Source organism: Canis lupus, chromosome 21 (assembly GCF_048164855.1).
Source record: "Canis lupus baileyi chromosome 21, mCanLup2.hap1, whole genome shotgun sequence".
In the NCBI taxonomy this organism is placed as follows: Eukaryota; Metazoa; Chordata; class Mammalia; order Carnivora; family Canidae; genus Canis; species Canis lupus.
The window spans coordinates 13,401,567-13,425,310 of NC_132858.1; the positions used below are offsets into that span (position 1 = coordinate 13,401,567).

At 40.8% G+C, this 23,744-nt stretch overlaps 1 protein-coding gene across 25 annotated transcripts in view; it reads left to right on the forward strand.

Annotated features, from left to right (window-relative positions):
* Positions 1-23,744, forward strand: part of ATG13 (autophagy related 13) — a 52,387-nt gene that overhangs the window by 24,430 nt on the left and 4,213 nt on the right. For 11 of the 25 annotated variants that reach the window (XM_072790718.1, XM_072790710.1, XM_072790711.1 and 8 more), the window contains 16 exons: positions 1,670-1,751; positions 2,718-2,798; positions 3,242-3,361; positions 5,504-5,550; positions 6,718-6,858; positions 12,442-12,482; positions 13,264-13,360; positions 13,705-13,803; positions 14,572-14,665; positions 18,295-18,393; positions 19,152-19,262; positions 19,674-19,810; positions 21,617-21,731; positions 22,316-22,393; positions 22,606-22,722; positions 23,279-23,407. In XM_072790718.1, the coding sequence (XP_072646819.1) occupies positions 1,683-1,751; positions 2,718-2,798; positions 3,242-3,361; positions 5,504-5,550; positions 6,718-6,858; positions 12,442-12,482; positions 13,264-13,360; positions 13,705-13,803; positions 14,572-14,665; positions 18,295-18,393; positions 19,152-19,262; positions 19,674-19,810; positions 21,617-21,731; positions 22,316-22,393; positions 22,606-22,722; positions 23,279-23,407 (1,575 nt within the window). In that variant the 5' untranslated portion in view covers positions 1,670-1,682. The remainder of the gene's footprint in view (positions 1-1,669; positions 1,752-2,717; positions 2,799-3,241; positions 3,362-5,503; positions 5,551-6,717; positions 6,859-12,441; positions 12,483-13,263; positions 13,361-13,704; positions 13,804-14,571; positions 14,666-18,294; positions 18,394-19,151; positions 19,263-19,673; positions 19,811-21,616; positions 21,732-22,315; positions 22,394-22,605; positions 22,723-23,278; positions 23,408-23,744) is intronic. The other 14 variants (XM_072790728.1, XM_072790730.1, XM_072790731.1 and 11 more) reach the window with 8 other exon arrangements.

A 23,744-nucleotide genomic window follows, 5' to 3' on the forward strand; every position in this document is an offset into this window, starting at 1 on the left:
AGGTTGCCTTTTAGTTTTGATCGTTTCCTTTGTTGTGGAGAAGCTTTTTATCTTGATGAAGTCCCAGTAGTTCATTTTTGCTTTTGTTTCCCTTGCCTTGGGAGATGTTCTCTGGTAATAGGTTGCTATGTCTGATGTCAAAGAGCTTGCTGCCTGTGTTATCTAGGATTTTGATGGTTTCCTGTTTCACGTTTAGGTCTCTCATCCGTTTGAATTTATTTTTGTGTATGGTATATTTCTCAATTTTTAAAATTTCCTGTTTCAACTCTTCTTTTGTTTATCCCTTTACTTAAAACTAGCTCTGCCTCTGGCTTCCCTGTTTATTGTTAACTGAAACCATGTTAAACTTTTTGTAGTCAATCCTTAAATCCCGTCAGCTCTTCCTTTAAAATATCTCCCATCCGTGCTATTTCCAAACTGTGTCTGTACTAGAGTTTTAGCCTTGACCACAAGCCTGCATTTATTGCCAAGGATTTAACTGGTCTCTCTGCTTTTCCTACTGAAAACTATTCTACAGTATGCCAACAAAGCTATCTTTCTAAAGCACCATTCAGATGATGCTAGTTCTCTGTACTAATTCTTTTCCTCAAAAGTCTTAAAGGAGTTCTCGTATCTGTTGTATTAGGTACAGATGAGGCTTGCATTGCATTTAAGATTCTCATGCTGTGGCCCCAACCAGCCATACTATTTCCCTATCCATACACAGTCCTTTGGAAAACTGGAATACCTAATAATTCCAAATCCATTTTGCTCTCTATTGCTGATACTCTTTGTTCATTTCTTCTCTCCCTAAATGCTTTCTTCCTCATACCAGCCCTATCTCAAACCATCTCAACCTGAGGGATCTATCGTGTGCCCCATAAAATCCATGAACTCCCTGAAGTTATATCCAGACTTTTCTATGTATGTGCAGTTTTCTAGAGAAAGGGCTTGTCTTGTTATCAGACTCTCAAAAGGGGTCCATAAACCCCCAAAAGTTAAATTGGTTTAGTGCCCTTTTGAAGGAGTACAAATGATCTCATTTTGTGTTTGGTTTTGGGGGTTTTTTCTTTCTTTCTTTTCTTTCTTTCTTTCTTTCTTTCTTTCTTTCTTTCTTTCTTTCTTTCTTTCTTTCTTTCTTTCTTTCTTTCTTCTTTTTGTTTTAATTTATTTATTTTACAGAAAGCGTGTGTAAGAAGGGGGAGGGCAGAGGGAGAGAGAGAAAATCCCAAGCAGATTCAAAGCTTGTGTGGAGCCTGACACAGGGCTCAGTCTCACCACTCTGAGATCATGACCTGAGCTGAAATCAAGAGTCAGACGCTTAACCAGCTGAGCTACTCAGGTGCCCCTCATTTTATGTTTTAACAAAGTTTTTATCTTGTTAAAATTTAGTCCTCAGTATGGTGGGTAGTAGAACTTTTTAAAATAGATATATTAAAAGCTTAAAGTTTCAGATGCAGGTACAATGGCTTGTCCTTATATTGTTTAGGTCCTTAGATTTTAGTTCTTTGTGTGGAATTTATTTTCCTCAAAAGGCAGTATCTTAATATTTTTCACTTTGGTATCTTAGGGGGAAATTTTTTTCCTCCCACATGACTGTTTGCACAGCTAGACAATACCATCTCTGTATTCTTTGAATTTTAAAAGATATTAGTCACATTTTTCAACACTTTTTTTTTTTCTATTTTAGATTCCTATAGGCAATGGAAACTGATCTCAATTCCCAGGACAGAAAGGACCTGGACAAGTTTATTAAATTTTTTGCCCTCAAGGTAATATATCTATTCTCTTGAGCTCAGAACTGTTAGAAATAACTTCCGTGCTTCTCCCTTTTTGGAAATACAGAATAACAGCTTGCAGCTTGCCCATTTTAAGGGATACTTCTGTCTGTTGTAAACCAAACTGTGAAGTTTGGGGGCGGTACTGGGGGTGTAACTAAAAAGTAGCTTCCAATTTTCCACAGCTACTTTTTCAAAAAAAATTTTCTTTTTGCAAGGCTGTTTGCAGAAATGTCAAACTATTATGCCAGGTTATTGGCACAGTATGTTCCCTCGGGGTGGGAACAAAGACTGTGGCCTGGAATGGACAGCATTTTGGGCATCTTTCCCAAAGCTTCAACTAACTCTGAAATGTCTGACTTCCATTTATTGTTCCCTTCTGGGTAAATGTGGAATTAAAACTGAATTTTGAATGCTTTAGAAGTTATATTTTCCTAAATCTAAAAATCATTTCCACCTCTATCATTCCTTCTTCTCACGATTGCCATGTAAAAAACAATCTATGCAGTAGATTCTGGTTGTAAAATTAGTTGGGAGACTTTTGCCATATGGGCCAAATGATATGAATAATTGTGGAATCCTTGGTTTAAATCTACTATGATTACATAAGTGTACGCCAGTGAATATTTAAACCTACGGTTGGACTTGTTTCTTTATGAAAGTCAGAGCCGCCATGTGCAAATTTCCTTCTGCCATGTGAGACTATTACATATTACAGATCCCAAGCCTTGAACTAAAATTCCTCCAACTGATTGACATTTTGCCCTCAGAAATATTTACAGTATTATTTTTGTGTCATTTTTTTACTATGTTCTTGAATTTTAAAATCTTAGCCTTTCCAAAAGTATAGTTATGGTCATTGGCGTCTTTTTAACCCTGCATTCAGAGTGTTAACTCTGATTGCAAGTCAAATCAATTTAAGACTCATCTTTGATTTTTTTGTTTGTTTATTTTTTTTAGACTGTCCAAGTGATTGTCCAGGCTCGACTTGGCGAGAAGATTTGTACTCGTTCGTCTTCATCCCCAACGGGTTCAGATTGGGTAAAATTCATGTTTTTTGTTAAGGCGTGTTTGTCATAAGGAATCATAGTGCAGTAGTAAAGAATACTATTTATAGTATTACTAAACCATAACATTAAAATATCTAATTCCATTTGATCCATTCACTTGGAAAGTATGTTCTTCATCAAATGTTAGTCCTAGGTTTATTTAGTTCTCATCTTTCTTCTGCAGTAGGTGAAAAACTTTGTCTTTAGAGGACAAAAATACCTTGTTAACTTATCTTTGAAATAAGTCATTTGCTCTTTCAACCTGAGTTTTGGGGCTCTGATGCAGGATATCTCTTCTGGGCAAGGGAGAAATGAATGAGTGTCCTTAATCTACCCAAAGCAATGCCTATATTACCCAACATAACCATCTTACTGTTTTATGTTTCCGTGATGTTCCTTGTGAGTATTTGACGCAAAGTGCCATTTGTTTTCTAGTTCAATTTAGCAATCAAAGATATCCCAGAGGTTACACATGAAGCAAAAAAGGCACTGGCCGGGCAGTTGCCTGCAGTCGGGAGATCAATGTGTGTGGAGATCTCTCTCAAGACATCTGAGGTAAGGTTATGGCCAGGTTGGTGTCTTCATTTGATACTCAAGGCTCTTCATACTTCATTTCCAACTCAGCCTCATTCCTGCCTCTTCCCTTTCTGAATTTATCATTCTCTGAGGAAGTCATGCTTTTTGTACTTATTCTCTCAAATACTTGGAATAGGCTCTTTATCCTTCTTATGTGTCAACTATATATGAAATGTTTCTATTCATCCTTCAGGACTAATGTGCTCTTGAAAATTCGCCCCCTCTTTCTAGTGGGAGAGGTGACTACTTTCCTTAGACTTAACCATGTACTTTGTTTCCTTTGTTTCTAAAGTATAATTCATGTATTGTGATTTTTTTTAGATATATCTTTACTTGCCTTATTTCACATCAAGATCAAGACAGATACTGTTACTTGCATGTTTATTAATCTGTTTCCATGACAAGATTATGAAGCTGCATGGTATAATATAAGGCAGTTGGATTTTGGAGCTACACAGACCCGAGTTCAGATTCCAGCGAGTGACTTTGGCCAAATTACTTAACTCTCCCCAACCCCATAACCAGCACCAAACTAACATGACACTTCATAGTCTTGAAGGGTTATTATATTTTCTCATTTAACCCTAATTTGTAAAGTACCTAACATGACTTATAGTAGGAAATCATTACATGTTCCTGTTTGTTTTTACACTTTTATTCTTGAGGTCAGCAATTATGTCACATCTTATTTATTTGTGGTTCTTCAAATTTGTTTTCAAATGAGGCAGGATATAAATAAATAATCATCTCTTCTGCCTAGCGCAGTGTCTGGGATAGCCCATTGTGTGCTGTCAATGAATTTTGTTGAATGAATGATGTCAGCACTTCCATGGAAACCTTAGCACCCCAGAAAACAAAATTTCCTATTCTTCTTTATTGAATTGCCAATTTATACTATGAATTATTTTCCTTAGTGATCCATAGGGAGTCCTAAAGGAATCCCTAGAACTCTTTTCTTTCCCAGGTGAAATCTGAGTATAAAATGTTCCACTTGTCCTAGACAAACTACATCAACTTGTCTTGGATACTTCCTACTATTCATCCTCCCTTGATTTTGGGAAGCAGGGGGAATTAAAATTTTATGATGTGATTTAAAAATGACAGTGTGATGAAAATGCTATATATTTAGGATATATATTTAAATTTGATCTAGAACAAGTAAGTTCTCTATTCCACAAACTAACCCAAGACTAATCCCGAACCTAAAAGAATAGCCTATTTCCAGTTGATTGGTAATAAGGTTACTTATGTTCAAAAGTATGACTGTCTTTTTTAATAAGTGGCACACAGGAGTGTTATAGGGTTGAGGGATTCTGGCTTTAGTTATCTGTTTTTCTTCCCCACTCACTAGACTAAGTCTGTTCAGAGTACTGGAGAAAGACTGAACAGTTTGGCTAAAGACCATTACACAGCTAAAAAGATTTTTAAGTGAAGAACTTGTTAAGGTATTCCTTAATAGTGGGTGTCACCTAAAAATATCCCCTATAAGATTGGAAGGAAAGGCTCTCTCCATCATCAGAAGTATTGGCCTTTCTGAAGAACAATTTTAATATACATGGCAAAAGTCTTAGAAGCATGAATACTCTTTAACAATGCTAATTCTGGAAATTTGTCTTAAATTAATTTAGGGCAAGGACGAAGTTTTAATCTCAAGGCTATTTATTACAATGTTGTTTGTAGTAGTGAAAAATTAAAAATGACCTATATGTCCATGTATGGGGAGACTGATTGGATGAAATGACAGTCATATGATGGAATAATATGCAACCATAAAAAATGGTGTAGAATTTTTAATTATAAGGAAAATTTCATGTTTTTATTAATGAAAATGTAAAAATAATATATATACTATAATCTCACATTTGATATTTTTTTAAGTTTATTTAAGTAATGTCTATACCCAATGTGGAGCTTGAACTCATTACCCTGAGATCCAGAGCTGTATGCTCTTTTGACTGAACCAGCCAGGCGCCCCTGACATTATTTAAGTGGCTAATTGGATTATAAATTGATTTTTTCCCTTTATCTTTTGTAATATTTTATAGTGATTGTATAGTGCTTTATAATTTAAAAAGTAATTAAAAATGAAACTGAAATATCTTTCAATTGTCCCATCTACAGGGAGATTCTATGGAACTAGAAATTTGGTGTCTCGAAATGAATGAAAAGTAAGTGCTCTGTCTTAGGGTCTGTGGTTTTTGTAGCTGAGGATAAAGCAGATGACATCATGTGAAAAACAGGGCTTTGTTATCAGTCATGGAGGGTGTTCTTCCACTTGACAAAGCCAATAGGTCTTTGCTACAGTTTGCTTCATGCTTGGCTTCCAGCCCAGTCACAGAGATGACCTTCAGCAGGAGGGTCAATCCAGCGAGACTTAGACACCACAGGGAAAGGAGCAGAGAAAAGACTGAAAACGATTTGTTGTTTTCCCAGAGTACAGATAGTTCTCTGATTAAATCCCTTGCGAGCTCTTGTAACATGACTGCTCTGTGTTGTCTGTTTTCTGTGTGGCAGACATCCAATACGATTTCCCCTCACTACTCCTTTTTAAACTCTGTGTTGGTCATGGATTGGAAATGCATGTTATTTTTCTTCTCCATTTTCTTCCTTCAAGACAGATTAGGTTACTTCCTTTCTTAAGCTTCAGTTTTCAAGAACAGTATGTAGGAAAATAAAGGAAATAGCAACACATCAAAAGAAATATATTAATAAGTCTGTAGGGTGTGGGCATTATTTTTCTTTCCCAAATAGAAAGTAATTGCCAGATTATAGTCTAAAATTTTAGTACCAAACACTTTTCTCCAGATTTCCTATTAAATGTTTAGAGGTAGACAGCTCCCAAGATAGTATATTGAAACTGTTTGCACCTTCAGTAATATAATTGCAGTGTTGAATTACTGTTTTTAAGTGTGTAGCTTTATTTCTTAGAAAACTGTTTCAAATCTAAAAAAAAAAAAATAGGATGTGCCTTTTGTCTATCTGCCTGAATCTAGTGCACAGAAAAGTGAAACTTTAGCTTTCCTCAATAATCTGTTAAACTGACAAAGAACTCGGATTACGCTTTTAATTCAGAACATGTTTTCATGATAAATTTAATCTTAATACAGTTCCCACACTTAATTTGCAGTCATCTCTGTTAACTGTAATACTCTGTGAAAGGTGTTATGTGGACTGCAAAGCAGGTTACATTCTATCAGAATTTATGAATAAGGCTAACAGATGACTCTCAGTCACTAGACAGAGCATAACTAACACCTCTATATCCGTTGCATTTCTGTTCTTGGTTTTATGTGAGTTGAGTAGGCGAATGCTGATAGTGTCTGTGTGCTCCTCAGGTGTGATAAAGAGATTAAAGTGTCCTACACGGTGTACAACAGACTGTCGCTGCTGCTGAAGTCCCTCCTTGCCATAACTAGGGTGACACCAGCTTATAGACTCTCCAGAAAACAGGGGCATGAATATGTCATATTGTACAGGTAAACGATAGCATTCACCTTCTCAGTTCACTCATTAGCCTTGTCACTTTGCATACTGCTACTTTGCATACAGTCACTTTGACTGGCATGGCATATGGGTATTCTGTGGTTAATTTTGGACAGATGGTTGGTTGGGTAGTTGATGCTATAGCTTTACTATGATGGTCTGTCCCTCCTCCTTTGTGAACCTCACCTTTTTAAAGCTACCAGGTCCCTTGTCCTTTTGTCTGTGCACAGTCATAGTTTCTGTGGAATAGATTTTGAGGCTGTACTGATCTACATCTCAAAGCTGAAGAAGAAGCTTAAGGGTTTAAAAAACAGGCTGTCCTGGGAGGATTCCACAGCCTTCTATATTTCAGAATTAAATTAAAACTTGTCTAACAGGGATGCCTGGGTGGCTCAGGAGTCGAGCATCTATCTGCCTATGGCTCGGTGTGATCCCGGGTCTGTGGATCGAGTCCCACGTTGGGTTCCTGCATGGAGCCTGCTTCTCCCTCTGCCTATGTCTCTGCCTCTCTCTGTCTCTCGTGAATAAATAAATAAAATCTTAAAAAAAAAAAAAAACTTGTCTAACAGTCTGCTAATTCAGTTTGGTTTTGATTAGTTGTCTGTGGATATAAAGAACTTTTCAGTGGTTCTTTGACTATTTTCTTGGAGCAGTTCACCTCAATATATATTTATTGTGTGCCATTATATATATATATTTTTTAAGATGTTATTATTTATTCATGAGAGAGAAAGAGGCAGAGACATAGGCAGTGGGAGGAGAAGCAGGCTCTATGCAAGGAGCCTGATGTGGGACTCGATCCTAGGATACCAGAATCCCTGAGCCAAAGGCAGACACTCAACCTCTGAGCCACCCAGGCATCCCTAATGAGTGCCATTTTAATGCAAACATTGTGTGAGGCCCAAGGAAGAACTATATACAAAGGTCCTCTCCTACAGATGTTTCTTATCTATTGGGGGACACAGTTTGGCACATGCATAGTTATAATAAAAAGCAGGATTGGAAAACTATATAGCAGTATCAGGAGAAAAGTACTGGGAGAATACAGAGAGGGAAAGTTTGTTCTGGGTGGGAGAAACCAGACAGGCTTCCTGGAGAAAGTGGCATTCAAGCTAGACCTTGAGGCAGAGAGAATTTCAGCTGGTAGAAGTAAGGGAGAATGATCATTTCAGGTGGGGAATGCAACAGATGACAAGGCATAGAAGTGGGGGGAACAGGATGTGAGCTGTGCTCAGTTTGTCAGATGGGCCCTAGTGGTGGTATAGAGGATGAGTAAGGAAATGTGAGAGCAGACTGTGGAAAGCCAGGAGTTCCCAAATCACCCAAGACTCTTTTTTCATTTTAGTGATGAGCTACTTGTTTTAGCCTTTGGCTTACCTGTATGGTGCTGATTATGAGGAGAAATTAGTATAGCTGACTATACTAATAGAGGACTAAGGATCAGAGACTTAACTAGTTACGGTGAAACAATCTACAACCTGAAAATAGTTATCAAGTCTGTCTTTAATTTTCTTAGCAGTAATCTAGCAATCTTACCATGTTTATTTTTCAAAGTCTTTAAAATATTTTTGTTGTCTTCTCTGTAGTCCTTAGGTTTTAAATTGAGTATTCCATTTGAAAATTACTAGACTTTTATTTATTTATTTATTTATTTATTTATTTATTTATTTATTTTTAGTTTATTTTATTTATTTATGATAGGCACACAGTGAGAGAGAGAGGAAGAGACATAGGCAGAGGGAGAAGCAGGCTCCATGCACCAGGAGCCGGATGTGGGATTCAATCCCGGGTCTCCAGGATCACGCCCTGGGCCAAAGGCAGGCGCCAAACCACTGCGCCACCCAGGGATCCCCAGACTTTTATTTAAATATAACAAAAGATGATGCTCTCTTACTTCTCACTTACCTATGCTAAGCCCCCTTCATTTTGACTCTTTTGTAAGTAGCCATACTACACTACTAGTCATCAGCTTAGTTAACTGGGACTCTTAGTCCTTTTCATTACCAGTGTTTAAAGTCTTCCTTTATTCTCTATCTCTGGAGTAATATGGTATTTATGGCTCACTGTTTATCATTTAGGAGTGCTTTGGGATACAAATAATATGGTTTAAACCATAGAGAAGTGGATGATCTCAGAGGTAGATTTGGCTCTTTTTTCCCCCCTTTTTCATACTATTGTTAACAGCTGCCTCTTTTTTTTTTTTAAGTTGTATTATCATTTTCCCCCTGGCCTTGTGGATTTAATCAAATCACTGTAGAATTACATCATTATAAAAATTCATTCTGAATTTGTTGTTCATCAAGACTGAATTAAAGTTAATTATTATCTGCTATCTGTGAAGAAAACTTTGGCTTAACACCTGAATGACATAAAGAACCTATATGGCCAAGAAAAAGGTTAATTAGGTTATTTTAAGCACTGTACCCGTTACCAGTATTCAAATGAATATTGAGCTTTTTTCCTTTTTTTTAAAGATTTATTTATTTATTTATTTGAGAGAGAGAGAATGAGCAGAGGAAGAGGGAGACAAGAAGACTCCCCCTGAGCTGGGAGCCCCACATTGGGGCTCACAACCTGAGCCACTAAAGGTTGCTAGCAGAATCTCTTTTGGTAATCTTTTATTGACATCATTCTTGTGGTGGTGTTTTTTTAATAAGCCTTTATTTATTTATTTATTTATTTATTTATTTATTTATTTATTTGAGAGAGAGCAAGAGATAGCACGAGCAGGGGGAAGGGGTAGAAGGAGAGGAAGAAGCAGACTCCCTGTTGAGCAAGGAGCCTGATGTGGGACTTGAGGATCATGACCTGAGCTGAAGGCAGACATTTAATTGACTGAGCCACCTATGCGCCCCAGTGTTATTCCTGTGTTATTTTATGGCAAGAGTCAGCAAACTGTGGCCAGCAAACCATGTGCTTGTTTTTATAAATAAAGTTGTTTTATTGTTTTTTTTTTAAGTTTGTTTATTTATTTATTTTTAGTAATCTCTACACTCAACATGTGGCTCAAACTCATGACCCTGATATCAAGAATTTCACTCTCTTCCAACTGATCCAGCCAGGCACCCCTAAATGAAGTTATTTTAGAACACAGCTACCCCCTTCATTTGTGTGCCATCAGTGGCTACTTTTGCAGGACAACAGCAAAGCTGAGTAGTCTGCCTCAGACTATATTGCCTGCAAGCCTTAAATATCTGATCCTTTTAACAAAAGTTTGCGGATCCCTGCTTTATGATGTATGTCACTTTTGTGCATGTATTTCAGAAATTTATATACCTTTCTTTTCTCTCATATCAGATTATAATTTATGAGACCTATCCTGAATCTCCTCCCTGGCTTTTCCTTATCTCATGCCTACCACCTAACCATAGGGCTTTGTATGTTGTTGGAACTTAGTTTTTAAATTGAACAAAGCCATGTATGTGTTTAATTTTTAACCATATTACTAGAGAAGTATAATAAAGTTTGTAGTATAGGTGGTAATGTTTTATAGTTCAGACTTTTAGCTAATATAGACTGGTCTTCCCAGAGAAATTCAGAAAAAGGTTCTGCTGTGCTTATATTTCTGTATTTTCAGAATAGTCTTATGTAATTCTTCTATAGTAGAAAAAAATTTTCTAATTTCTTAACCAACTTACTTTGGAATGACTTGTGATGAGCATGGAGACCTGCCCTTAATTGAAGACCGTTCTCAACATATAGTATCTTCTATTGTATATTTGAAAGTTGCTAAGAAAGGAGGTTTTTTTTCCCTTTTACTTCCAAAACTTTTTTTTTTTTTTTAAGATTTTATTTATTCATGAGAGACACAGAGAGAGGCAGAGACGTAGGCAGAGGGAGGAGAAGCAGACTCCATGCAAGGAGCCCGATGCGGGACTCAATCCCAAGACCCCGGGATTATGCCCTGAGCCAAAGGCAGACACTCAACTGCTGAGCCACCCAGGCATCCCCCAAAATTTTATTTAAATTCAAATTAGTTAACATATAGTGTAGTATTAGTTTCAGGAGTAGAATTTAGTGATTCATCACTTACATATAATGCCCAATGCTCATCATAACAAGTGCCCTCCTTAATACTCATCACCCATTTAACCCATCCCCCCCACCCATCTCCACTCCATTAACCCTCAGTGTGTTCTCTATAGTTAAGTGTCTCTTATGGTTTGCCTCCCTCTCTGTTTTTCTTTTTTTTCCCCCTCTCTGTTTTTAATCTTTTCTTCCCTTCTCCTATGTTCATCTGGTTTCTTACATTCCACATATGAGTGAAATCATATGGTGTTTATCTTTTCTTTGACTGAACATACTATACTCTAGTTCCATTCATGTTACTGTAAATGGATGGCAAGGTTTTATTCTTTTTGATAGCTGAGTAATATTCCATTAAATATATCACATTTTCTTTCTTTATTTTCTTTATCCATGTCCAGTTGATGGACATGTGGGCTCTTTTTATAATTTGGCTATTGTTGATAGTGTTGCTATAAACATGGGGATGCATGTGCCCCTTCTAATCAGTATTTTTGTATCCTTTGAATAAATACCTAGAGTGCAATTACTGGGTCATAGAGTAGTTCTATTTTTAACTTTTTGAGAAACCTCCATAGTGTGTTCCAGGGTGGCTATACCAGTTTGCATTCCCACCAACAGTGTAAGAGGGATCCCCTTAAGAAAGGAGACCTTAAATGTTCTAAGCCCAAGAAAAAAAAATTCTATATGTATGGTGATGGCTGTTAATTGGACATACTGTGATGTTCAATTTGTAATATAAACAAGAATTGAATCATGTTTTACTTCTGAAACTAATATAATCTTGTGTGTTGAACATACATCCAAAAAAATCTAGTACTTTCTACTAGATTTACTTGCCAATCTTCTTTCTATATTCTTTATTCCCCAGGAGATATACTTTTTTTTTTTTTTTTTTTTTTTTTTAGATTTTATTCATTCACGAGAGACACAGAGAGAGAGGCAGAGACATAGGCAGAGAGAGAAGCAGGCTCCCTTTTGGGAGCCAGATGCGAGACTTAATTCCAGGTCCCCAGAATCACGACCTGAGCCAAAGGCAAATGCTCAACTGCTGAGGCGTCCAGGTGCTCCTGGGAGGCATACTTTAAAAATATATTGCAGGAGGGCAGCCCCGGTGGCCCAGCAGTTTGGCGCCGCCTTCAGCCTGGGGTGTGATCCTGAAGACCCGGATCGAGTCCCATGTTGGGCTCCCTGCAGGGAGCCTGCTTCTCCCTCTGCCTGTGTCTCTGCCTCTCGTTCTCTCTCTCTCTCTCTGTGTCTGTCATGAATAAATAAAATCTTTAAAAATATATATATATATGTATATTGCAGGAGTGGGAAAAACAACTAAAATCGCAGACTCCACTTAATTATTATTTTTCTTTTTTCTTAACCAGTTCTTTCCATATACATCCATATGCCTGCAGCTTAATTGAAGTAGTAACATCATTGCTCCATTAGGAGAGGTGTTCATGCAGATAAGAAAAGAAGGGTTTGTTTTGTTTAGGTATTCTGACCATAAAGACCTTTAGAATAAAGAATCATTTGTTTCTTTTTCTTTCTTTCCTAAGGATATATTTTGGGGAAGTTCAGCTGAATGGCTTAGGAGAAGGTATGTATCAAGGTTGAAAAGCATTTGTAGTGTTAAGAGCCCTCTTGACTTCAGAGATGGGCTTAGATGCTGCCTGTAATAATAAGTAGCTTGTGACTTTAATATATGTGATACAAGTAAGAAAAAGACAGGTAGGTAGGTGGTCCAAAGAGCTGCCAAGGAATGACTGAATTATTTTCCCCAGAGTTCTAGTAACTCATCATTCTTTCTTATTCTTTATATCATTGTCTGTTTTCCTAATTTTCTATAATGAGCTTGTTAAATGTTTCTGATGAGCATTAGCAGTTTTGACAAATTGAAAATGAAACCCAGAAAACTGGGAAAGCGTTATTAGAAATATCGCCTGCAAGGCCCTTGCTCTTTTCTATACTTAGTTCTGAGTGGCAGCATAAATAGAAGTGCAGTCACTTCCGCACCTATGTAAACTGTGGGGTTTGTGTGATAAAGCCCCAGGGTCCCCTTCCTGTGTCACTGGGCGTGTGACACATTTGGGCTGGGTTGGTTAGGATTTGCTCAGACTTTAGGACTAACAGTTGTTTTTTCTCTTGGTAAGTTTATCTGGAAATAGAATGCTGTTTTCCCTTCCAATATTAGGTCAATATAAAATAAATCAAAAGAAAAACACATACACACATAAACATATATGAAATTGAGGCCATTGCACCCATGGGACTAAGTAGATAATGCCACAAATTGTGATAAGCTGAATGATTCAGGGAAAGCCAGATTGGGGACAGTGTCAGTATTCTCTGGGGAAAAGCTAATTATGTATTTCTTCTAGGTTTCCAGACAGTTCGTGTTGGGACAGTAGGCACCCCTGTGGGCACCATCACTCTTTCTTGCGCTTACAGAATTAACTTGGCATTTATGTCTACCAGGTGAGGAAAGAGCCTTGGAATCCAAAAGAGCTCCTCCAAAGATATTAAAGATAATAAAGTTTGTTTTTCCCTCAAACTCTGTGGCTAAACCTACAGTTCAGCTTTGCCATTGCTGAAATCAGTCACCTTTTGAAAAATGACCTTGAGAGAGAGCCCAGTTTCCAGATTGGAGAATCTGAGTGTCCTAGAGCCATCAATGTAGAGTTGTGGTTTATATTTAGGGATACAGTAGTTAAGACCCTAGTGGTTCTTGCCAAAGGTATAAGGTGAGGGGTCCTCTAAAAACTTCGGGGGGGCTGACAAGGTATTCTAATAAATATTGCAATCTGCTTATTGCATTACAGGCAATTTGAGAGGACCCCACCTATCATGGGGATTATCATTGATCACTTTGTGGACCGTCCCTACCCCAGCTCCTCACCCATGCACCCCTGCAATTACAGGTGAGGATGTGTAGGGGTTTTCCCAAACTGCAGCTAGGGAGAAGCATTCATCCTATACATAGAGGACCTTTATCAGCACTCATCAGTGGGCAGGGGGCAGTGATGGAGACCCACATGGAGAGAAATGGAGTGATTAGCTTCCCTTCCTGCTGCTACCTGTAAGGTATATCAAGACTTGGAATGCATAAACTGTCTCAGAAAATTCTTGGACGTTTTGGATCTAGATGGTAGTGATTTAACTTTCAATATGATACTACTTAGAGACTATCAGAGTAGCAGTAGTTAACAATGTCCTTCACAAATTAAATGGTTTTCTGGTCACCAGTGGCACAGTTTAGTTATGCCCAGAAAACAATTCTGTAGAGGTTGAAAAAGATGTGTATCAGGAAGGATCCTGCCTTTATATGAAGGACTTTTGAAGTTGAATAGTTCATCTTTGGAGTCAAGACTTGTTTCACTGCATCTCTATTGCTGACAGTTCTTTGGTCCCAAAACTGGCCAGGCTTAAGAAAATTTTCTCAAATGATGTGTCAGGTAGGATGTTTGGGTTAAAAATAAAAACTTTGGCCAACCTCTAGATGTTGTCTGGATATTTGACATTATCAAAGACTCAACACGCCTCTTGCCATAGTGAGCTCTGCCTGAAACAGCTCTTGTCACGACTTGCATCCTTATCTAACCTCCCTTTGTATCCTCTCCGTAATTGACTGCCGTCACCATAAAATTCTTGATTTATTCCCCACCCACCCCCTCCCACCCCCGCCATAGAACTGCTGGTGAGGACACGGGAGTAACATATCCTTCTGTGGAAGATTCTCAAGAAGTGTGTACCACCTCTTTTTCCACCTCCCCTCCATCTCAGGTAGGGGGAAACATGTTCTGGGGTGGCTGTAGTTATTTGGTACCTATATGGGCATGAAATGGTGTCAAAATTTAGATACAATCTCTTGTGGTGGTGGTGGTGGTGGTGATGATTGTTTCCAGGGAGTTATTTTGAGGGGTGAAGGAGAGCCTTCTTATCCAGCAGGTAATATTGCAATGTTTCTAGTCTATAAACATGCTTTTTTTTTTTAATTTGAGAGAGAGAGTGTGTGTGTGTGTGCGCGCACGCACGCATGTGCAGGTGGGGGGCGGTGGGAGGGGAGGAGGGAGAGGGAGAGAGAATCTGAAGCAGACTCTGCTCTAAGTGCAAAGAAAGCCCAGTGTGGGACTTGATCTCACCATCCTGAGATCATGACCTGAGCTGAGCCAAGAGTCAGGCTGAGCCACCCAGGTGCCCCTCTAGTCTGTAACCATTCTTAACCTACAAGATTACATGTAACCTTTACGTTCCTGGAGACATCTTAAAATTCCCTAGAAAATAAGTCACAAAATTCCAAATGCATTCTGATACCAGAGAGGTGTTCTATCCTACTCATGTTAATTTGGTAGCTACTTCGCTTTTGAATTGGTAAATATGGCTTCTAATAATGGAAGGAGCACATAAAAAAACAAAAATTATTTGACATAGAATACCAGTAAGAAACCAGCAGTGCAGTTTTTCTTAATAGTTGACACAGATTTCTGGCTATCTGCATTCTTTATCTGAACATTTTTAACCATTAACTTTTCCACTTGAGTCCATCTCCAGTGTCAAACCCAGTTTCAGTGAAACAGACTCCAGACGAGGTTCCCAGCTTCCCAAGCGGACATGCCTGTGAGACCATGTTGTATAATGTGCGTGGTACCAAGTCTGCTTCATCTAAGGAGTTGTTTGTTGCCAGATGACTGAATTTCAGGGCGCGTTTCTTCCTTTTTTTTTTTTTTTTTTTTTTTTCATTTCTTCCCTTCCACCCTGAGTCATTCATCTCCCACGTCATGGCCTGCAGCTCCCTGCTCTGGGTGTTCATCTTTATCACTCCCCTCCTCTTCAACTTTCACATTAGACGGTTTCTTCTAGACCTGATGCAGTTTTTTGTTCCCTCAACTAGTCCCAGATTATCCCCTTTCACCATCTTATTTTTGGAGCCCAACAAATTAATTTACTACCCATAAATTTTTGTTTTCTGTGTTTTTTAATTAAGAAAATATTTAAATTTATTTCATTCTGAGTTGTTAGGAGATATTGAATTAAAATTATGGTTCTAATCTGTTTAAAAAACAGAAGTTAGAAAAAAAAAAACAAAAAAAAAAACAGAAGTTAGGCCCAAAAGTTAGCTTAAAAAAAAAGAAAGCTAAAACAAACAAACAAACCTATTCAATGTGTGTGAAGGAAATTACAAAATCCATGGGTCACTATTATTTCTATTGTCCCAGTTTAGAGTTAGAGGTTGCCCAGATGGTTTGGATGAGTAGGGGGTGGGAATTGCTACTCCCCTCCTTCCATGAATGTATATAGGCATGAATGTCACCATTGCTCTGGGAGGGGGCAACTTTTGGCACTCTTACTAACTAACATAGGGCAATACTGATCCAAAAAGAGGGGCAAGCCCATCAGAGCACTTTGGTGAAAGTAGATTATTTTTTAGATAATTAAAATGTGAATATGTTAAGTTTGATGTTCATCGAAGTTTTATTTTTAAATTTTTTAAAAGATTTTTTTATTCATTTGAGAGAGAGGGAGAGCATGCAAGAACATGAGCAGTGGGGAGGGCTAGAGGGGAAAAGAGAAGCAGGGAGTCTGACAAGGGGCTCTCTTCCAGGATCCTGAGAGATCCCAGGACCCCGGGATCATGACCTGAGCCAAAGGCAGGTGCTTAATTGACTAAGCCACTCAGGTGCCCCTATGTTGTTTTATAAGTGATAAATTCATAAATAGTAAATGACGTTGTGACTTGGGAGATATGAGGATGGTGAGGCTGGGCCTTAACAAATCAGTTTGTCTCTTAGGTACAGTGGAAATTTGACACAACCCCAACAGTAAGGGAAAGTTAAGTAGTTCCTACATCTCCTGTTTGCACAAAATTTATGACCTGTGTAAGGGGAGCCTATCTTTCTCATGGTGTCAGTTACCTTCTGTGTCTTGTCACAGTTTGAAAATCGACCCTATCAAGATCATATCAACATTGAGCATCCCATGGGGTGAGCCCTGTCACTACCCTCTGAGTACCTCCAGTCGAGGCTTATTACAGTTTGGTGCAGTAGTCTTCATTTTCAACCTTAATGGTAGAACAGAGAGAGAAAATGATTTGCCAGCAGGTCTCCTCAGCATTCCTATAAATATTGAACTACTTTCTTCCTTGGTTTAACCTAGGGAATTGCATAATTGTTCAACTTCTGTTTGAGCTTTTTCCTAGAGTCCAGTAAATGCATGTTAATGTGGTGTTTGTTTTCCCAACAAAAAAGGGACCGCTGTGTCATGTGGACACAGAGTCAAATCAAGAAATAATTGTGACCCTGTACCTACTACTGTGATTTCAGGTCCAACCTCCAGTTCTAAGCATTAACTAGCTAACTGGTAACACTTAAAGGTGGAACAGCAAGATTCAAAATAATCATAATTAGCTTTGAAATCCAAGAGTGCCCCAGCTTTTACTGCATCAAGTTCTCCTTCACCATGTGGGGCTATAAGACATACACACACACACACACGCCTACACCTATACACAACCATTCATCCTGCCTCAGATAGTGTAGTCAAGTGTTACAGCTGGGAACCTGAGCATTTTTTTTTTTTAAGATTTTATTTATTTATTTGAGAGAAGGGGGACCTGGCTGGCTCAGTCAGTAGATCAAGTCAGTAGATCAAGTAGTGATGCTTGATCTCCGGGTCGTAAGTTCAAGTCCTATATTGGACATAGAGCTTACATTTAAAAACAAACGAAGAAAATCCACCATATCTTTATTTGAGAGAGAACAGGGGGAGGGCAGAGGCAGAGAGCGAGAGACGCAGATTCCCCGCTGAGCACAGAGCCTAATGTGGGGCTTAGTCCCAGGACCCTGAGATCTTGAGTCTAAGTCAGATGCTTAACTGACTGAGCTTCCCAGGCACCCTGGACCTGAGCATTTAAAGTTCCAGTCAACAGACGTCAGTTGTTTACATCTGTCCTTGCAGATTCTGGGTCCCCAGGAAAAGGTCTCTGTTCTAGCATTGTAACTTGAGCATCTTTATCCTCAGCATGTCTTGCACCTGCTCTCAAGTCCTTGCTGCTGGGGGCCATTCCCTAACACCTTTCCACCCTCCTTTGACTAAAAACACACTAATGCTTGGTTTGGGCTTCCCTCTTTTGCCAAGTCATAACAGCTTGACTCAGCTTTGTTTTCCACCTGCTCATCAGGGCAACAAGCATGCAGTGGAGCCCCCTGGGACAAACGTATCTTCTTCACACCCTTCTAAGTTGTCCTTCTAGGAAGGCAGCCATGCTGCTCTCTCCCTGCTGCACTCCCGATTTCCATCGTGCAGTTTGGCCTCCATGGCTACCACCCCTTCCGGAGTTGTTTTCACTTCTTTCTCAAGTCCCTTTTCTGTTTTCTTCTCTTGTTTTTCCTGTCTCTGTGTGTATCTGTGCACAGTGTGTGTTTACTGTCACAAAGGCACATTTTCAGACCCCTACTCCTGTGGTGACGGACACTCTGAGGGTCCCCATGGCAGGACTGGCCTTTTCCCATCAAGTGAGTCCATACTGGGAAGAAGGGGATATAATAGGATGGCATCTTTTTATTTAAAAATTATACATAAAGTACAGGGTATAGCTATTTAAATGTCCCCAAGTGTTCCTGGGAGTTATTTGAGGCTTGGTAATTGATTTTTAACAGGATGCAGCCATAGCACAGCAGCCCAAAATAGGATGTTTCGCTTGCCCCTCCTCCTACCATTGATGTAAAAAACACATGGAGTTATTTATATCTTGTTTCCAAATAAACAATCCAAGAGTGGTATTCTTTCTTTTTCAATATAAATAGGAACCCTCCCATACCCAGGGGTGATGGAGGGTGTGATTAGGGAAGACGCCTTCTGTTTCAAAGGGACCTCAAGGACAAAGGAGAAAATAGAATGACCTGGGAAAAACCAATGACTTTGGCTGCAAGTTCTGCTCGGGCTTGTGCTTTGCCAGTCGGCTGGGCTGGAAACCTCAACAGTTAGCCGAGCCCCTGGGGAAAGGGGGAGCAGGGAACTCATTTGAGGCCTTTGGAAGGCTGCAGAGCTGAGAATGTCAGTCCCACTACAAACAAGTCTCTGCTTTCTTAGCCACAGAGTAATGGCCTGGTCTGTCTTTAACATCAGGCCCCCGCCCCCACCCCGCACTGTGAGGATGTGGGCTGGGATCCATTCTTTACCTCTCCATGACCTTGATCATTAGTCGTACTTTAGGATTGCCTACTTTTTCCTCCTCCTTTCCTCTGCCCCTCTTTGTTTTTCTCTTGCTTAGCTCTCAAGCTCTCGCCTTTCCTATCAGCCTGCTGCCCTGGGCGTTGGATCAGCTGACCTGGCTTACCCAGTAGTGTTTGCTGCTGGCCTAAACACCACACACCCTCACCAGGTATCTTTAGAGATGGGGACGACCCCGGGGTTCCTGTGCTGCCTCCCCTGCCCCAAGGCAGTTGAGGGGCCTCTTCACACACCACTATTTTGCTAAGTGTTCTGAAACAAAGTTCTTGTGTAGCTTTACGGACCTAGGTGACTCCAGGAGAAAGGGCCTCCTAGAGTTCAGAAAGGAAAGAAGAGCTTCCAAGTGTTTTCTCCCTCTCTTTCCTTTCCTTCTGTAGTCCTTAACCACGCATGACTCCTGTTAGCTGAGTCCCAGAGAAGACGTAGATCCGAGGTTTCCCGCCCACTTGGGGACAGCACTGGTAGTGGAAAAGCTCCAAGGCACCTACCACCGCCCTAGACCAAGTTCCCCTCTTGCCTGACACTGCCATTATTCACTGTATTCCTCCCTTTTCCCCCAAAGCTCATGGTTCCCGGGAAGGAAGGTGGGGTACCTCTTGCTCCCAACCAACCTGCTCACGGTGCCCAGGCTGACCAGGAGAGACTGGCAACCTACACCCCTTCTGACGGGGCCCACTGCGCTGTCACACCTTCCAGCAGGTGAGTTCACAGCATGGCTGCTTGGGCACCCAGGGACCCATCCTCCCTGACATATATGCTTATTGGGCGTCAGTAAAGAATTGCTTTCAGCATTGCTTCAGGCCTGGCACTTAGACCCCAAATTTGGAATTCTTAAAGTCCTCCATAACAACCTTATATTGTGTCAGGTATGTAAGGAAGCAGCCCCTGGCTTGCTGTTAATAGCCAACAGCAGGGGCCTAGTTCTTATCACCCTCATCCGGTGAAGGAGCCTTTTGGATGTGTGTGTGTGTGTGTGTGTGTGTGTGTGTTTCTCCCAGCTCAAGATTTCTTCCCTTGGAGTCAGTCCTCAGTGTTTCCTGAGGACCCATGCAGGGGGTTTGCTATGACCCTAAAGTTGGGGGCTGCTGTGTACCTGTGCTGGTAGTTAGGATTTTTTTCCCCCCTGTTATGTTAGTCCCTCATGGAGATTCTTTAGAAACAACTGTTTGTCTTCATTAAAGATTTGTAAAAATCTTTGTCTTTTCTGATTACAGAAGTGATATATTCTGTAAATTTCAGATTAATGAAGACAGTGATGAGGTAGAGCATGAAGGTTCTCACACTCCTGCCCTGCGCAAGTCCCCACTGTTACTACTTTTTCAAAGATGAGAAGACCTCAGAGGGTTAAATAAATTTGCCAAAGAGCACGTAGCTCACAAAATGGCCAGGCGCAAGCTGAGCTCCTCTTGCCCTTATATCGGAGTTCTGCCCGGGGACAATGCGGCTGTCCCGACCTGCCCTGCCCTCCCTTGACTGCAAGGCCCCGGAGATCAGACGTTGACTGCCCCATCACATCCTAAATGAATTTGTGGATAATAGAAATTTTTGGTATTTTTTTACATTCCCACAGTGGAGTGGTAGGAGGGAAATTATTTAGGAAGATCTTTTTGTGGCATCCATCAGAAAAAAATAACGACTTTCATTCCTGGCTTCCCAAATTTCCATCCTTTTATCCCCCCCCCCCCCCCCCCCCCCCCGATAACCAAAGGAAGATCCTGTTAGTCGTTTACACTCTAGTTTTCTGAGCCTTGACTCCAAGGGCATGTCTGGGAGCAGCTAGAGATAGAGGACCCTATCTCTTTGCGGTAGGGGGTTCTTAAATGGGCAGCCAAATGAAATGTGTCATTAAAAGACTTTGCTGAACAGACGGTTGATTGGGGGTGATGAGAAGAAATGTGGTATGGAGCATAGGACCTCAGCCCGTGCGTCATGGGCGGAGAAAGCTCTGGCTATCTAAAGAGCCAAATTTGGGACTCTCAAGTTAGAATAATGACACTGCCTCTTGTGAGGTAAGGCTTAAATTTAACATGGTGCTATAAACTCTAAACACTGTAAATGATTCCTTCTTACGGTAATTTTAGATAACAAAACAAGAAGGCAGAGAAAGGCTTAAAGCTTGAGTCTGCTTATGTCGTAGATTAATGTTAAAATCACAGTTGTTTATGAGCACTGCTTACCTGTATGCATGATTGCTATATGCTTGGTAACTGATGTTTATCAATGGTATTTTAGATTAAATTTAATGTAAGCTTTACACAGCTTACTGAGTTTCATTCACATGTGCCTCATTTTTAGTTGCTTCCAGTAGTGCAGTCCTCTGCTCTCAACTCAGAAGAGAGGGTGGCAGTGGCAGCAGCCAGACCCCATGTTGCCATTTCCCATGTGGGTAGGTTGGTGGGGGGGACATTCCTGCCCTGGACTGCAGCCTTACCAACAGGTTTATGGGAACCAAGCAGGCTCTGCTGTGGTTTGAGAGTGAGTACCAACACTGTCTTTCTTCTCCAGCGAGGATACTGAAACTGTATCAAACAGCAGTGAGGGCCGGGCATCCCCCCACGATGTCTTGGAGACCATCTTTGTCCGAAAAGTGGGGGCTTTTGTCAACAAGCCCATCAACCAGGTGATTTTTCTGGTACTACCACCTGTGAGAATATCTGAGCCCTTAGAATGAGGCCTGAGGGACAGGGCTCCTAACCTAGGGTCTGTGGGACCCCTGAAACTACATGCAAAATTGTGTGTGTGTGTGTTTGCACGCGCACGTGCGTACCTGCGTGCACATTTTTTTGGAGGAGGGTTAATAACCTGTGACACCCCCACCAGAAGAAGTTCACAGCTTTTGTTCTGTGATCGTATAAGCCTCCCATAGGAGAGGGTGACTGGGCCCCATTTGGTACAGACACCTTGCACTGAAGTGTCAGTATCTCAGCCTTCCTCAAAATAAGTAATTCCCCCTCAGCTCTGCAATGCAGAATAGTTACCAAATCGCTGTGGGTCAGGCTTCCAAAGCTGATTCCCAGGGTCATGGGTAGCGCTACCCCTGTTTATGCTGTGGGTATATGATGGGAGATGGGAGATTCAGGGTTCTCTGACAGGATAGGACCCAGAGGATGGTGTGATCAGCCTGGCTGTGTGAATCTGCTGGGCCACGGAGGAAGCCTGTAAGCTGAGCCAGGGGTGGGCACTAAAATTTTCATGTCCTTTCAGGTGACCCTGACCAGTCTGGACATACCCTTTGCCATGTTTGCTCCCAAGAATTTGGAGCTGGAGGATGCTGATCCCATGGTGAGTCCCCCTTTGACTAAAGTTAACAGTCAGATGGTGCTGTGCTTGTCGTCTTACTGGACAAAGCACTGTTCCTTCAGAGACCACTGGCTGTGCTCCTGGGCTTATAGATTTTCAGCCAGTGTTGGTTCCCTTACAAAACCTTTGACTGTTAACAGCAGCTTGCACCCAGTGCATGAACCAGCCCATACCTCCACCTTATTCTGAAACAGGTGAATCCTCCAGATTCCCCAGAGACTGAATCTCCTCTCCAGGGCAGCCTGCACTCTGATGGCTCCAGTGGGGGCAGCAGTGGCAATACCCATGATGACTTTGTTATGATCGACTTCGTAAGTTGCCATCACTTTCCTTGACCTTTGCTGCCATGGGGGAAATAAACCTAGACGCGTCCAGGGTTCTTGGACAGGACTTCCTTCACAAGGATCAAATGGGCTGGTCTAGACAGAGGGGATGGGACAGGTAGGCATCTCGCTGTGCAGTTCATGTGGGGAACCTGCCCTCATACCCTGCTTGGGGACACACTTGGAGGCCCATGAGCAAGAAGGCATTTTGTGCCATATCTTGGGTTGAAATTCAACTCTAAATGAGGATTGCTGGTGGTATCCATGTAGGTCCTATTCCTGCCTGAGTGGATGACTCTTTGCTAAGGAAAAGAATTTGAGGGAAGGGAATATTAACCTTACCATGGGAGAGGAGTATAGCACCAGGACTAGAGCTCAGCTGCCCAGAAGAGAAAGGCATAGCAATTCCTTTCCCTAAGATGAACCTGGAGAAACCATTTCTCTGATAATTACTGGAAGGAAAGAGGATTGTTCATAGCTTCTTTCCCCTGATTTTCTTCTGTTACATAAGGCAAACTAAACTGAGTCTGTCTTGTTTTTGAAGAAACCGGCTTTTTCTAAAGACGACATTCTTCCGATGGACTTGGGGACCTTCTATCGTGAATTTCAGAATCCTCCTCAGCTGAGCAGCCTCTCCATAGATATCGGGGCACAGTCCATGGCTGAGGACTTGGTATGGAAACCCCTTTCCCTGGGTTACCTCATCCTGTGACCTCCTATCCTCTTTTGATGGTCATTCCTGTTCCAAAGGCCTAGAAATTTCTTCCTGTTACTCCCCCAACTCCCACACCTCCCTGTAACAGGAAAGAGATACTTTAGATCCTTATCGTCTGTTGATCACACTTGAGGTTTGCATTGTGCCTGGCAATCGTTATCTTGAAATTGCTTGCATTGACTTCCTCCTCTTCTGTCCACGCTCACCATTACTTCCCATCCCTGCTGTTCAGTGTCTGAGGTCTTCTGCTGCCTCTGGCCACTAAACCAAGCTGCTCCAGTAGCTCTTGCATTCA